Genomic DNA, 16,758 nt, shown 5'->3' with positions numbered 1-16,758 from the left:
CACTGAGCACCAGGACCGCCCGCCCCGCCAGCCTCCCCAAGCTCGGGGCTGCCCTCTAGGATGCAGAAGAGCTGCGACGCGACACTCACATATGGGCCTCGATCAGCTCAGGCTGGCTCCGAGCCAGCAGAAGTGTCAGATCCATCAGACTGGTCATGGCGGCCTTGCGGACCCTGATGGGACAAGGAGAGGCAGAGACACCCAGCTTGAGAGGGGGGTTCCAACCCTGGTTCTGCCAACCACGCCGGCAGCCTGTGTGAATTCGACACCCGTGACTAACCCCACACAGAGCCCAGGCACGCTGCCAGGGAGAAAAGTCACGGGGCCTGCAGAGGTTCCCTGTGCGCTACAGGGACGTGTGCAGGGAGCCACCCACAGCCACACACACCGGGGCCCCGAGGCATCCTACACACACAGGCGTTTCAGGGATTATCAATCCCACTACAGCAAGAAATGTTGGCAAAACGCAATGTAAGCAGCCGGCAGCCTTTCACTGAAGACGCGTCCTCCCTCACACCCTGTCAACGAGGACGACACAGGCCCAACACCTGAGGACGGGCTGGACAAGCACCTGCAAAGCCCTGCCACGCAGGCTCACCCGGGAGCAGAGAACAGGTCATCTTCCCCAGAGCCTTTAAAACGCAAAACACGGCACAAATCTACAAAGATTTCTCCCTGCAGAAAAGCCCGGGGCCTCCGAGTTTCCACGGAATAGATGGGCTTCTCAGAAGAAGCGCTCACCCACTGCTACGTACGTACCAGGTGCCCACGTCCCCTCTGCTGTCCGTGGTGTAGTCGTCCATGCAGCCCAGCAGCGCACAGTAAATCTGGGAAACATTCTCTCTGCACACAGCTTCGTCTGGGGCTCCTGCTTTCACACCGACAGTCTGGCAAATCCTGAAATTTAAAATGTGTGAGCTAACAAACAAACATCTGTGAGCCTCATCTTCCACATCGCAGAGGGCTGATGTGTGTTCCTGATCCTGAGAAGACACGCTCAGAACAGTCCAGGACCCTCGGGTAGATCAGAAACACAGAGCTCCTTCCACACGTATGGAACGTGAGACGTGCTTCCCCGAGGTCACGCTCTGCCGTCTCTCCGGTTGAAAGGTGGATGGGGACGCCCCCTGCGGCTGGTCCCTCCCACTTCCCACCCTGACTAGAGGGAACGGATGCTGGCATAGGAGAGAAGGGGGCGTGCGTGGCCCCCACAGGACTGCTCCTCTTGTGTGCCTGCAGGGAGAAGAGGGCATATGGCGTGGCCCCGGGTGCGTGTCTGTCAACGAGTGCAGAGATCATTCCAAACACTGGCTGGCAGGGTCAGCTCCTCTTTGCCAACCTTGGACCAGGACACATTCTCCAATTCTCCAAGGGGCCCAGTGTTCCTAAAGAAGTTTAACATTCACTACGACTATGACAGCAAGAGAATGAAAGAGCCTCCAGCAGCTGGGACTGACGATCCTCTGGAAGAGAGGAAACCTAGGAAGTGAAGAATCATAAATCCTGCCTCTGAGCAAAAACATCCCCCTTAGCGTTCATCTGCTGGCCTTTCAGAGACTTACGACTTTAGGGAAGAACTGTTGGGACTCACCTAGCAATGGCCTTCAAGCCATCTCTCCTGGACTCAGCAAAACTTACGTCCTCGGGGGAAGTGTGGGTAACTGCTCTTAAACCTGTGAGAACCTGGAAAGCAATAAAGAATCACAGAAGAACCATAAGCTATAACAAAGTGCACTCTTTAGGGAGGTGGCAATGTTGGCCCGGAGCCACAGACCCCACACCATGAGATAGGCAGCTCCTGGCACCACCTTCCTCACGGCCATCCATGGCCCCTGGTACAACCCAGGAAGGACACCCGGGGAGAGGTCACCTCCAGCCTCTCCACGGCCCCCGGTACAACCCAGGAAGGACACCCGGGGAGAGGTCACCTCCAGCCTCTCCACGGCCCCCGGTACAACCCAGGAAGGACACCCGGGGAGAGGTCACCTCCAGCCTCTCCACGGCCAGCCCCCACCCCAGGGTGTCACTGGGGGTCTGGCCACACCCTACCTGAGGTCCCCCCCTTTTGTCCTACGCTGAGACCTGGGGTATGGGACAAAGGAAGCTGCTGGGTCCCGACAACCTCATCTGTCACGTCTCCAAGTGATCCTGTTTCACATTTATCTGTGTTTCAGCTGGATAAACCCCCACATGCGAGTTTTAGATGGCATGACGGCTGCGAGGCCCACCCGCCACACAGGCAGGAGTCCGTCTGGAGCTGCAGATCCTGAAGTGCCAAGGCTGGATCCCATGGGGAGGGAAGGGCGTGGGGAACACAGTGGCCAGGGCCTATTCCAGCTTCAGACGCCAGGTGGCCGGAGGGGAGACAAGCAGGAGTTCCCGGCAGGTTGGTCAGCGGGACCAGCACCACAGGAAAGCGTGAGAGAGCAGGTCACTGAGGCCAGCGTGGGGCTGACCTCTGGGAGGACGTGGAACCACCTCTGCCCCGACCTGGATGCAGGATGCACGGCCGCAACCAAAACAGGACCCGGCTCCACAACGCACAAAGGCAACTGTGTTCTCCTCACTCTCGGTAGCTGCTTCTACAAACAACACCTTCTCCTCCCTCCCAGAATTCAGCTTTTTCAAGTCTGTCCTCTGACAGCAAAGGGTTCACCAGGGCCCTAAGGGGCCACAGACCTTGGGTGCCCTCTGCCCCCTTCCTCCTGGCCACAGGTGCCGGTTTCCAGGAACCCCCTCCCAGCTACAAGCACTGATGGGTTTATTAACGGCTGGGCCTACCTCATGCCCCAACACACGAGGCTCCCGCACCCTCGCCCTAGGCCCCGTCCACTGCGCGTGGCCAGCCTCACCTGCTGGAGCCGGCCTTTCAGAAGGAAGCCTGGAAGGGCGCCCAAGGCCAACGAGAAGCCACAGCGAGTCATCTCCTCGGGGTTCCGAAGCTCAGCCAGGTACTGCGTGATCAGCTCCTCTAAAAGGAAGCAACGAGTGTGAAGAGAGGCCCTCTGCTGCCCATCGTGTACAGCCACACCCGACGTGTGCCCCAAACAGGAGCAAAGCCACAGTGAACAAAGGAGGAGCCGCCTGAGGTTCCCAAAGCAGACACGTTTCCAAAGTGGCCTACCTCAAAATAGGAATCAAAAAGAAAATTTTTTTTTTTGAGAGAGTCTCATTCTGTCACCCAGGCTGGAGTGCAGTGGTGCAAGCTTAGCTCGCTGCAGCCTCAACCCCACACTCAGCCTCCCAAGTAGCTGGGATTACAGGTGTGTGCCACCATGCCAAGCTAATGCATGATTTTTACATACTTATAATAATTTTAAGTGGTGATTCACACACTTTTGACGTGATTAATAATGCATGTTCTATCATATGACATAAAGGAACACTGTGGGCCAACATATGTGCATGTGACACTTTAAAAATAAAAGTACGATTCATGAAGCAGATCCCTCAAACATGATGTGCGAGAAGCAAGCCCGAACTTCAGCACGGGGCGCAGGATGTACAGTGAGGCGGCACAGCAGCCACGCACGGGACACGGCGTTAAGCCAGCCTAATGCTACTTTCATAAAGAAGGAAAAAACAGCAAAATGTATTAACGAGTGAAACACACAGCAGAAAAATGTCACGGTGCATACAAAAATTCTAAAAACACTGACCGAGTGCAGTGGCTCACACCTGTAATCCCAGAACTTTGGGAGGCTGAGGCAGGTGGATCACCTGAGGTCAGGAGTTCGATTCCAGCCTGGCCAATGTAGTAAAACCCCGTCTCTACTAAAAATACAAAAATTAGCCGGGTATGGTGGCAGGCACCTGTAGTCCCACCTACTCAGGAGGCTGAGGCACAAGAATTGCTTGAACTCGGGAGGCAGAGGTTGCAGTGAGCCGAATCACGCCACACCACTCCAGCCTGGGTGATGGAGCAAGACTCTGTCTCAAAAAAATAAAATAAAATAATAAAATATGTATATATATATATATGTAATGTAAGAAAACACAAAGCGTGATTCTGCGCTTCAAAGAGTAACGCTGTGCTCCAGGACCAGCTGCCAGGGTGCCGTCAACAGAGACGCGTCCCTGCAGAGCCACCTGTTCAGAGCTGATGCAACATCCTGGGCAGCTGCAGGACCTGCCCACAGCTCCTCGGCTGGGAACCTGAGACCCGAACAGTCCCACTCCAGCCATGATCGTGGTGGCTCTGCTCCACTGCACAACCGAGGCCTCCTCCGTGCCCAGACACTCCCCAGCAGCTTCCTGCTGGAAGCCCCTGGAGTCTTCAAGAAAAGGGCTCCCCACTCACCCTGAATTGCGGGATCTGCCTCCCCCGGCTCCTTCATGTAATATTCACTGCATAGAGCAGCCAGGGCCGAGACTGCTGCATCCTAAAACAAAGGCAGCACGGTGAGCGCACAGCAGCTCTGCTCGGAGAAGCCCCCGGCCAGGGACAGAGCAAGTCACTCTGAAGTCGGAGAAGCACCTGACTAGGGACACCGTGGTCACCCTGAGGTCAGAGCAGCCCCTGCCTGACCAGGGACCCAGCGGGTCGCCCTGAGGTTGGAGAAGCACCCGGCGAAGGACACAGCAGGTCACCCTTGAGGTCAGAGAAGGACCTGACCAGGGACACAGCGGGTCACCCTGAGATCTCGGCACAGCCATGACTTTCGAACCAAACCAAAAGAACCCCTAAGTCATGCTACTCCTTTCCAGCACACCTGCTCACCATCATCTGTCAGATACACGCATCACTTTACTACCACTACAACTAAGAAACTGAATGGATAACCTGATTATTCCTTCCACAATGTCTGTCTTCTAATATGGAACAATAATAAAATGGAGCATATTTTTCTTTCCCAGAAATAGTTATGAAGAAAAAGGCATACACTATGCACCCAGAGTAACGGGGCAGGGCCTTCAGGCCAAGCCACGTCAGCCTCATTTAGAGAGACAGGGCTCCGGGGGCGCACTGGGAACAGGAGTTGGGGCCGGACGGCAGGAGACCCCCGGGAACCCATCCCAAGGCCACCAGGAGCCGTGGTGGGAGGGACGGCAATTGCTGCACAGAGCAGGAGCGGGCAGAGAGTCACCAGTCCCGCCGCGTGCGGGGCTCAGTGCCACTGTCTCCTCGAACCCCCACCTCTGCCACCTACGGAGGAGCCTCTCGTGACCACACAGCCAGCAAGTGGCAAACACCAAACCCACGTGTTCTTTCCACTGCTTCCCCGAAGCCCAGGAGCCGAGGCCAACAGAGCAGCCTTGGAGAGGCACTGGGGGCGGGGCAGGTGGGGGCCGTGAGCAGAGGAGGTGCGTCGTCCACAGGGTGCTGCATTCCACGAGTCACCACCTGTGCCAATCCCAGGGGTAAAGTGCACCAGCATCATGGCCAGTGTGAATTAATCATGGATTTTGAAATAAAATTTTGAGGCACTGATCATGATGCATTCAAATTCAATTAGTAGAACGGTACTTGGATCCTACAGAATGTTCAAGTTCCTTAAGAAAAAAAAATAAGGAAATTGAAGATGCTAAGGAAAAAGAAATGCTAAGCATGGAGGAAGTCAGAGAATTACAAGACACCTAAATGTACTTCCATTCTTCATCCTCAATATCAAAACCTAGTCAACGTTGGTAACCATGGTTTGTTTTTTTTTGTTGTTTTTTTTTTTTGAGGCAGGGTCTTGCTCTTGTCACCCAGGCTGGAGTGCAATGGCGTGATCTCGGTTCACTGCAACCTTCGCCTCCCAAGTTCAAGCAATTCTCCTGCTTCAGCCTCTTGAGTAGCTGGGATTACAGGCGCGCGCCACCTCGCCCCGCTAATTTTTGTATTTTTAGTAGAGATGGGGTTTCACCATGTTGACCAGGCTGGCCTCGAACTCCTGACCTCAAGTGATCCACCCGCCACTGTGCCGGGCCCATGGTTTCTTATCTATGCAATCAGATCAGCGTTACAGCTCTGTGAGTCCAAAGTCCACCTGTAACCCCCAGGACGGGAGGGGAGGGCAGGTGGCCGGGGACACACACACACACTGGCACCCACACAACATGACCAGGTCAATGTGTGCGAGCAGAGGTCCTGGGGTGCTGTTTTCTCATCTGCACAGGAGCATCATAAAGGGAGTTTCCAAACCTCGGATCCTACAGGACACGGAACTCAACAGAGCACAGTTACTATTGATGCAGAAAAAGCGTTTCAAAGGTAACTATAATTAAAACAGCCAGAAGCAATAAAAAATTAAACATTCGGATTCCAATGGCTGTACTGGATTTTCTGGTTATAAACCGTGTAGACGCTACCATCCGGGATTCCAAATAGAATGATGCCCCCATTTGTCAGTTATCAGGCTAGTGCAGGGACAGCCTCATGATGCACAGTCGCCAACACAAACACCATACGTGACTAACACACTAACACCGCCACAGCACCGGCCGGGAACGCCCATGCTCACCGTACCTTCATCTGCTGGCGGGAGTGACTTGAGATGAGATGGAGATGTCTCAAAGTGTCATTTATCAGCCATTGCCAACCATCTGTCAAAAAATCAAGTTAGCGTACCCAGGCAATCAAAAACACCATGAAATCAAAAACAACAGCAAAAACAGCTTCTATTAATACTAATCTTAAAGTCGATGGTAACCTTTGAGAGGAATCTGTGGAAAAGCCAAAGTGAACATTCTCCACGTTGTGTTAAGTCCAAGGCCCCTTCCTCTCATGGCTGTTAAATTGTGTAAGCTCTTACTGAGGGAAATACCAGCATTCTGTAAATTTTTATACATCACATTTTGGGAAACTTTTATTCTTTTGTTACCCCTAAATCTTTTCCTTCAAACAGTCTCCCCCGGCTCCCACCGATATAAACCCAAATCTTTAACTCAATTAGATCCTGCACAAGCAACAAATGTGAAGGCTATTCAATTAACAAAAAAAAAGTCCTGACTTCTGAGGCTGCTGAGACAGCCCCGGGACACCACAGCCCTGGGGGCTCCCTTCACTGTGCTCTGGCAGCCCAGCATGGGGGGCTGCTGAGGAACTGGAGCCGCCTCTGCCCACAGGGTCCGTGGTGTCGGCGGCCGGCACGCTCCTGGTCCACGAGGGCCTGGGTGGCTGCAGCTCCCGACTGTCTGCCTGGGAGAAGAACTGACCCAGAGTGCCGGGCCCCGGGCATGGAAGTGAGGAGATGGGGGTACTGAGGTGACGGCGGGGAAGGGCCCTCCTGTGTTGGGGGGAGAGGGTGGTAGGTATCCATTATTTAAGCAGGTTCTTGTAGCAACTTCAAGGCAACGTATCCGATTAATATCGTGAACCTTTAAGCTATAATCGTTTATCGCCCCCATCCTAACAGGTTCATTTTTACCTTTTAATCTGAAGTCATTCTGTAAGAAAATGCTATTATTAAAAACGAAAGCACTTACCAATTACGGTGTCACCTCTAAAGGGCATTTTGGAAAGTGACAACTTTTCTATTAAAACGCACACTGGAAAAAAAAAAAAGGATAGACGCAATGTTACTTTTCCAAAAGCACCTGCCACAGCGGCTTGCCCTTGCCACATTCTGAGTTGTGTGTGGCCAGCTCCTGCCCCTCACCCGCCCAACCTTCCCTGCTGCCAGGGCTGGAAACATCCCAGAACCATTTCCGAACCACCATGAGAAGCCCAAGACGCCTCCTCCGCTGAGCAGCCTGAAGAAAGTGCTGCAGACCCAGCCACGTGGCAAAAGGCCCACGTGTGAGCCCACGTGCACTTCAGAGAAGCCGGGCCGGCCTGTCAGGGAGCTGCAGACGTCCCTGTGACAGGCTGTACGGGAAGCATAGCGGCTTCTGCTCCTAGACCTGTCACTCAGGACCCAAGCGACAGACAGCCATCACCTGCAATGCTCCAGACCGCAGGCCATGCCTGTCACTTCCCCACATAGCTCGTCACTCACACTCTCCATGACCAGAAACGTGGCCCTGACCAGCCACGAGGGGGCCAGGACGCACGAGACAGAGACGACTGGACAGCATCAGCAGCTCCCACGGCCACACACTGCTCTAGCTCCCACCGTCTCTACCTAACAACGGAACCCACTCGCAGACGCCTGCTGCACGCTTGTTCATGGTATTTGCTATTTCTCCTGAGGGACTAAACTCTCCTTCCATTTTTTGTCACCGTGAACAAGGAGGCCTGACCGTGCTACAGATGCGGAGGCCATCGGTCCACCTGGCGTCCCTGCACACAGGACAGGGACCACACACACACATCCCATCGTCACAGATACTGCCACTCATCAAACTGAACAGACCAGACAACTCCTGTCCCACGAGAGACCCTGCTCTGTGTCTGTCAGCACCAAGATCCTTCAGTGCCAACTGCAGCCGACTGGAAAGAGGAAAACGGTCCTCTCGATGTGAAGTAACCTGGTACTTCCATGCCTCCGAGGTGAGGCCGGCACCCTCACCGTCCACGGCCACGTGAGTCTGCTCCTCTTCTGCATGAAATGCCCACACGTCTGCTCTGCCCCATTTCATACTGGATCCTTTACCTCGTCACAGGCAGTTTTACAATTTAGTCTTTGTACACTAATTAACTTTTTACCTTTTCGACTGTAGAACAGACGTTTATTCTCAATCTCTGTTATCCCTACCAACCTATACATGGTCTATTCTTCAATATAAGGCCCAACATAATTATCTCCTTTTGTTTCTACCTTGTGGAATTATTATTATAAAATCTGTTAGCTGGGGATTACATGCCAAGAGGGGGGAAACAAAAAGAAACAAAAAACCCCAGAAAACCAGTTCTTACCACAAGTTAGAAAAACCCAGCGAGGGGCTGCTGGGACCTGACATTCAGGGTCTGCTTTACACTCAGAGGAGGGGAGGGGAAAGGCAGCGCTGGGAAGACAAAACAAGGGTCTGTGCTCAGGGACGCCGGGCGAGACTCTGGGCCCCGTAAACTACTTCCCTTTACTTCTGTGCAGATTTGAACATTTCTCAACTAAGAAGTTTTCTTCAGAGACTGACATTGTCCTACAACGTCTCCTAAAATTTCTTCGAGGATTTTTATGATGGTAGTTTTTATGCGTAAGTTTTTAGTTACTCTCACATTTAGTTTTAGATACGATTTTACCTTCTTCCACGTGGGCACCTGTGACACCATCACTCACTCAAGTGACACGCCTTTGTCCCAGTGCGAATCCTTTCAGCTCTGAACAGAGTACTGCTCTGATGTGTTTTAAGGACTGGGAAATCAAAGTCTTAACTAGTTTTTAAAATAATTTTCTTGGAGATGCACCTGCATGTGAACTTTAAATGTATTTTATAATCAAGTTAAAAACGGCACGCGCGGCTCAGCGGTGCCTCAGCCTCTCATGAAATGGCATGCGGGGCTCAGCGGTGGAATGAAGCGGTGCCTCAGCCTCTCACGAAACGGCACACGGGACTCAGTGGTAGACATGAAAAGGCTTGTACCCACATCTCGCACAGGAATATTCCTGGCAACCTTGTTCACAACAGCAACAGATAGAAATAGCCCCAGTGTACTTTACTGAGTGCTGGTCGAACACACTGGTAAAACCCAACCGTGGGCTAGGAAGGCACAAACTGTGAACACATGGACAGCTGGATGGGGTCTCAGGGCACCACGCTCACAGAAAATGCCCACCTCGAAATGCCACGACCATACCAGTCGATCATGGCATATTCATGGCATATTCTAGAAGGGACAGACTGGTGGCAGGGGGGCAGGGTGAGAATGCAAAGGGCAGGGGCTGTCTCTGTGGGAAGGACGCAGGTTTCTGATTTGAGTGTGGAGTTAGTTACAGAAATCTACACAGGGCATCAATCTGCACGAAACTAGACACACATGGCCACTCCACACACACATGAAGCCACGAAACCGCACAGGCCTGCAGTCCAGTTAGAGGCAGGGCCTCGACACCGCAGTCCCGGCTCCAACACTGTCATACCCGGAGTCACCGCGGAGGAAGCATGGGAAACACAGCCAGGCTCTATTACTAATCTCATAACTTCCTGTAAGTCTATAATTATTTCGAAATGAAGAATATTTTTTAAAAACTAACAGACTAGATAACGCAGACCAACCCTCCACTAAGACATTTTTAAAAGCCAGACAAAATGAAAACACACAGGAAGTGCCTGCAGTTACCGGAGAGCTCACGAAGACCTGAGGGGGACAGAGCGGCGGGGGCCAACTCTCCCCGGCTCACGGCTGACTCCAGGGGGCGCCACAAGAACCAGAAACCCCCAACAGTGCATCCAGGAGCATCTCCAGCTGGCAGGAGAACGGGAGTCCAGGAGGACCAAAGGGAGAAGCGGTAGAGCCCTCACCACAGGCTCTGAACCCAGAGGACCACACCTAGAAATGGGTGTAAAACGTGGGCCAGCCCAGCACGGACCCCTCCTACGTCCCAAAACCCAACGGAGGTGACCCCGACAGCAAGCACCCGCCTCCCGTCAAGAGCCAACATCAAGTCTCTCTGGGAGAGGAGAACATTCCAGGCCTCAGAGCATTTCTGTAATGTCTTGTTCCTGCGACTTGGTGGAGATGCTTTTCATGTATGATAAACCGTCCTTCAGAAACAGCCACAGAGGCTCCAGATGATGACATTAAACAAAGATTTTAAACCATGCTTAATATGTGCCAGGATGTGAAAAAAATGAAAACTAAGAATATGAAAACTATAAAAAATAAGTTCTGAAAAATAAAAAAATTCAAGGATGCGTTTAACGGCAGATAAGGCACACCTGAAAGAATTTGTGACAATGAAATTTAAATCAAAGAAAATGTTCCTGTAATCCCAGCACTTTGGGAGGCCAAGGTGAGCAGATCACAAGGTCAAGAGATCGAGACCAGCCTGGCCAACGTGGTGAAACCCCATCTCTACAAAAAATACAAAAATTAGCTGGGTGTGGTGGCGCATGCCTGTAGTCCCAGCTACTCAGGAGGCTGAAGCAGGAAAATCGCTTAATCCCGGGAGGCGGAGGTTGCAGTGAGCTGAGATTGTGCCACCGCACTCCAGGCTGGCAACAGAGCAAGACCCCAACTCAAAAAAAAAAAAAGAAAAGAAAAAAAAAAGTCCAAACTGAATCAGACAAAACCAGAGGAGGGAGTGTAAGAGGCGTAAAGAATTAAGTGCGGTGATCCAGACAAGACGTGGGTAATAAGAGTCCCAAAAGGAGAGGAGAGGCCAGTGAGCAATGTTCAAAGAGATCATGGCTAGGAATTTTTCTAAAGTGAACAAAACATCGACAGAAAATACAAATTATGGAACAAGTATGAACCCTAGAGCCCCAAGTCAGACAAACACAAAGGGAACTTGTTCTAGGAATATCACCGTAAAAGTGCTGAAAACCAAATAAAGATAAAATCTCAAAAGAAGCCAGCGAAACTTAAAAGATTGTCTCCAATAAAGTAATAAGTAGACTGGCAGCTAACCTCTCCAGAAGACAAGAGACTATTATCTTTAAAGTGCCAAAACACAAACGAATGAATAAATGCAAACTAAAGTTTCATTCTTAGCAAAAATAACCTTTAAGAATCAAAGTGGGGAAAAAAAAAAAAACAGCACCTTTGGGAGGCCGAGGTGGGTGGATCACCTGAGGTCAGGAGTTCAAGACCAGCCTGGCCCACATGGTGGAACCCCGTCTCCACTAAAAATACAAAAATTAGCCTGCCACGGTGGCGCATGCCTGTAATCCCAGCTACTCGGGAGGCTGAGGCGGGAGAAACACTTGAACCTGGGAGATGGAGGCTGCAGTGAGCCGAGATCGCGCCACTGTGACTCCAGCCTGGGCAACAAGAGTGAATGAGACTCCGTCTCAAAAAAAAAGTGGAAAAAGCCATTTTGGGATAAACAAACGAGAGGGTGCCACCAGCAGACACACACTATGGAAAACACTAGAGTGTTCTCCAGGCAAAGAGAAAATGGTCCTCTTAGAAGGTGAGAAATGCAGGACAGAACAAGAAGGAGAAGCAGCAGGTGGCTGTGTGGGTAAATCCCAGGGAATTCCCACGGAACAAGAAAGAGAACAGGGTATCTGTAGAGGTAAATCCAAATGAACTCTGACTACGTAAAACAACATAACGTCCTGTGTGATTTAAGATACAGGTAAAAGCGAAAGGCACGACAGCACCGGCCCTGTCTCTGCTGAGGGGACAGGGGAGGTGGCAGGTGTGTTCAGGGCATCAGGGATGGAGCACGGAGCCCTCACCCCCACAGCAGGAAGTCCATTAACAGTGTGTCCCCGGCTTGCTAAGTCACGATCCTCCACACACCTGTGGCCGACTCAAGGCTCACCAGTGCCTCTGGTTTCCCTCCCGTCTTCGGCATGAGAGGAGAACTTTTCCTGATTCTCGTGACGCCTCTGGTGCAAGGCTGTGAGCCAGATGACCCTCTTCCTCCCGGCCCCTGCCCTCGGTGATCCACATGTGAGCAGGATAAAAAAACACCTGTGGTTTTAAGACACTGAAACTTGGGGATTGTTTCAAGAGCAAAACGCAGCCCACCCTGACTGACAAACCCCTCCTTCATCGCTGCTTCACTAAACAGAGTTCCTGTTTCTTTCCTTTGATTCTAAAGCATGAAATGCAAGAGCCACTGAGACTAAGACGGAGACAAGGGGACGCTCATCTTCCTGGCACCGGGGGAAGCAGCTCAGTTCAGGCCACGCTGAGGACATCCAGAATGTTCATCTCCTCTCGTGAATCAGGCCAACCTGTATGACATTTCTTTGATATGGGGACGCAGACGACTCCCAAGGGTTGAGCCACTTTTCCCACAAAATGTGCAAAAAACGTCTGAAGAAATCTGCGGTTCGACACCTCCGGGGCACCTGCGGCCGGGGCGCACCTGATGCTCCTGCGGGCGGCATGTCACCGACATGCCGGCGTCCTCGGGGGTGAGGGCGCCATCCTCTGGCCTGGGTGAGAAAGTGACCAGCAGCCCCTCCCCGTCTCCCACATGTAGCCCGTGAACCCACAGATTTCTCACACCGACAAGAGCTTGGAGTCTTGTCTCACTTGAAAGAACACATCTAAAACTAAGGATATCAGGAAACAGCTGCGTACATACAGAACTCAGAAATACAGAAGCAAGGAAAACAGACAGCTAAAAAACTGAAAGGGTTGCCTTTGGAAAAATTAAAATGTGGGACTGGGAGATGCAAGGCCAAGACCACAGACGCTATGCAGAACTATTTCACCTTCTGAACTATTCCTACTTGAAAGCTGAAAGGGAAAATAATTTCCTACGAAGTGTAAAAATGAACGAGGAGGAGAAAAAAACCTGAGTTGACACCAAGGCTCAGTCAGGGTCACCAGGGACACAGCCGGCTTCAGAGCCTGCAGGCCACAGAGTCTCCTGGGGCCAGCAAAGGCCATGGAGGGGAAGGAGCTGCACAAGGAGGGCCGGCGCCGGGAGCTGTGGCCACGGCTGGGGAGTGCAGGCAGCCAAGGGGCCCCCAGGGAGGGCGTGGGCAGCATGGGCAGCTTTCCACGGGACACGCCCGCCATGGTGCGAGGCGACATGTGGAGTGCCGCGTTTGCACTCAGCGGTGTGAGGGAGTGCAAACATGGCACTCCAGCAAACACACTCATGGTGCAGACACAGCTGGAGGCCGGCAGGGGGCCCAGAGCAGGGATGCCTCCCATAAAGATGCCCTTCTCCACGATGCCCCCCAGCAATCCACACCCTGCCGTGAACCCTGAGGGATGCATCCCAACAGCACACGTGCCCCAGAGCAGAGGGCAGGGTGGGAAAGCTGGAGTTGGGGGTAGAGAGAGGCAGACAGAAACCACCCTGCACCCAGCACCCCCAACAACAGACCACAGCCCTCCACCATCCTTCAGAGCAGAGCACCGAGAACCCGGATGGCGTGAAGACGCCAAACACCGAAACCGCGGTAAGGGCGCCTTTTTAAAACCCGGACGAAGCACATCAGTGTTTATGTTCCACGGTTACTTGTGCAGCCTGCAGTGCCTGCCAGCGGGGAGCAGTGGGTGTGGTGGGTGAGGAAGGGACAGGACAGGGTGGCTACTTTGTCTCAAGTCTTTCCAAATATCATCATCAAAAAGCCCAACTAGAACCCACAACATTCCCCCTCTCCCCGCTAAGTGCAAATGCAGCCTCACGCCCAGGGAGGGCACGTCGCATGGAAAGCTGCCCACGACAACCACACGGAGGCTCCAGGACCTGCGGTTTTTCCATGGTTTCCTCCTGAGCTCGTGACAATTCTGCCCATCATGGGTAGGTGGCAGCAATGCACAGGCCAACGGTGCCCTGCGGCCAACAGCGGCCAACGCCCAGCAGGACCCCTAAGGGGCGGTCACTCTGGAGCCTGGGGGACATCAATGCAGCTGCCCTAACCACACATTCAAGAAGAAGAGCAGATTACAGAGCAGCACCTCCCCAATGGGCCCCGCTTCACGGAGCAGGAGGGTAAAGGAAATTCAGCCAAGATGGCGTCCTGGGGACTCGGAACGCATTCAACTCCGTCACCGCCAGCCACAGGGAGTCGGAACGTGTTCAACTCCATCGCCGCCAGCCACAGGGACTCGGAACGCCTTCAACTCCGTCACCACCGGCCACGGGGATTCGGAACGCCTTCAACTCCATCATCGCCAGCCACGGGGACTCCAAACGCCTTCAACTCTGTCGCCGCCGGCCACGGGGACACGGAACGCCTTCAACTCCGTCACCACCGGCCACGGGGACTCAGAACGCCTTCAACTCCACCGCCGCCGGCCACAGGGACACGGAACGCCTTCAACTCCGTCGTTGGCCAAAGGGATTCGGAACGCCTTTAACTCCCCCCTTTCATGGTGGGCAGTGGCTCCTGTGCAGACTTACTGCTCAAACACCAAGAGCGACCCTAAAAGCAGACCCCGCAGCACACGGGGAGCACGTGAAGGTCGTGTGAAGGTCGTAGGACTGCCTCCAACTGCCATCTCCAGGGCACGACCCGTGTCGTGGGTGGGAAGTGGGGGACATTGAACCCTTCTGAGAGCACTCGACACCCCACTCCATCCCAAGCCAAACTCCTAGATCCAGAAACGGCTTACAGGTCACCAGCTGTCCATGACATGTGGAGGATGGTCTTGATCCCACTAAGGAGGCAACTCCGGGCACCCATGGGTACGTCGGAAAGGTGACACCCCTGCACCGTGTGCTCTGGAGGCATCTGAGGGACAGTGACCAAGTCTACATCCAAAACATGACACGCCAGTCTTAGCCAACAGGGACCACCTGCAGAACTGGCAGTCCCATGCCTCTGACGTCAGCTGACAGAAACTGGCTCACGTTTCTAGGATTGACTTTCCCGTGACGTCCATCAGACTCATGAGAACACTGAGCTAACACCAGCAGAAATGCAAGCTGGCTGCTCTCAGTACAGAAGCCCGGCCAGCCTGGCTGGAGATAGATGGCTGCAGGCCTCGGGCAGGTCCCTATCAGGTCAGGGCTAGGAGGTGTGGACAGAAAGCACAAGAGGCTGGTACAGCCCTGACATCCGGCCGTGGGTTCCCCGAATCCCAGCCTGCTCTCCTCTGCTCAGACCACGCAGACCTCAGCAAAAGTCTGCACACAACCACGATTTTTCCAAGCTTCCTCACCAGCTGTGCCTCCACACTCACACTCAACAGTCCCACAGCGAGGGGCTGAGGGTGGCGTGGGATGGGCTGTCCACAACAGGAGGGCCCCGGGAGCTGTGTCGGGGAATCCAGCTCCCTGGACCTTGGGGTCGGCTGCCGCCATCAGGAATGTCTATGAAATCAGGCTTTTCCTTTAATACTCTGTGGAACAGTCTAAAATGTGTTCTACGCTTCCCTCCTCCTCACATGCTAAAAAAGAATCAGCAAAGAAAAAATGCCCGACTGTCCTAACCCCCGGGGGGTATCAGAGGCTTGGGAATCAGGCGCAGAGGTTTGCCTGGACTTGGGTGTGTGAGGAGCTTCGCCTCTGCTCAGCTTTCCTCTCGCCCCCGCCTGAGCTTCCCGTGCTCGCCCAAAACGGCTCTTGGTCCCTGCGCTGCTCAGTCCACGGGGCACGACCGGGGCTGCTCTGTCCACGCTGGGGCCGTGCTCGGAGGGATCTGCAATGTCCACTGGGTCCACAGGCAAGCACTGGCCCCACTGCCCCAGCCGCCTCTGCTTCCTGAGAAATTTCCAGAACCAGTGGCTCCTGGGTGCAACCCCTCCCAGCTCACAACTTCCTCTTTCTCTCTCTCAATCTCAATCTCTCCCTCATAGGAACCACTGGACAAACCAAGCACATCACAGATGCCGCCTCCACAGAAGAAACACACCCAGCCCTTCACCCTGGGGGCTAATGGGCCGCCCTGCACGCCACGAGCACACCTCCCTCATCGATGGCTGCGGCAAAGGGCTGCAGCCTTCAGCCTTCAGACTTACCTGCTTGTCTCATGAGCTGTCCTCCCAGACCCCTGAAAAGGAATGAAAACATCAGAATTAGAAGAACCTCTTGACATATAAAACACCATGAAATATGGTTGCCAATGTAACCTCAGGCTCCAAAAAGCATTAAAATGAGAACTAGTTGAATGTGTTACTGAGCATGAGCAACCTTTTATGAAGAGAAAGGAAAAAACGTGGTACAGCCATCTTCCAGAGGTCTCCCATCCTAGCTGGGGTGATGCTGATTTTTAATTTTTACTGGACATTCTAGTCCTGACTGGTATCCCATCACAGAACTAATTCCAAGCAGCGCTCAGCTCTTACTTTATAGAAACTAATCTCAGATGCCA

At 53.1% G+C, this 16,758-nt stretch overlaps 1 protein-coding gene across 2 annotated transcripts in view; it reads right to left on the bottom strand.

The window, feature by feature from the left end:
- Positions 1-16,758, bottom strand: part of TBCD (tubulin folding cofactor D) — a 200,357-nt gene that overhangs the window by 15,251 nt on the left and 168,348 nt on the right. For both annotated transcript variants that reach the window (XM_034943211.3, XM_055101986.2), the window contains exons 23-30: positions 16,406-16,437; positions 7,411-7,473; positions 6,452-6,528; positions 4,301-4,382; positions 2,853-2,971; positions 1,592-1,683; positions 760-897; positions 90-173 (exon numbers count right to left, since the gene is read on the bottom strand). In XM_034943211.3, the coding sequence (XP_034799102.1) occupies positions 90-173; positions 760-897; positions 1,592-1,683; positions 2,853-2,971; positions 4,301-4,382; positions 6,452-6,528; positions 7,411-7,473; positions 16,406-16,437 (687 nt within the window). The remainder of the gene's footprint in view (positions 1-89; positions 174-759; positions 898-1,591; positions 1,684-2,852; positions 2,972-4,300; positions 4,383-6,451; positions 6,529-7,410; positions 7,474-16,405; positions 16,438-16,758) is intronic.

This window comes from Pan paniscus, chromosome 19 (genome assembly GCF_029289425.2).
Source record: "Pan paniscus chromosome 19, NHGRI_mPanPan1-v2.0_pri, whole genome shotgun sequence".
Lineage (NCBI taxonomy): Eukaryota > Metazoa > Chordata > Mammalia > Primates > Hominidae > Pan > Pan paniscus.
Note: the sequence above shows the minus strand (reverse complement) of the source record. Positions and strands in the feature narration are given on the sequence as shown.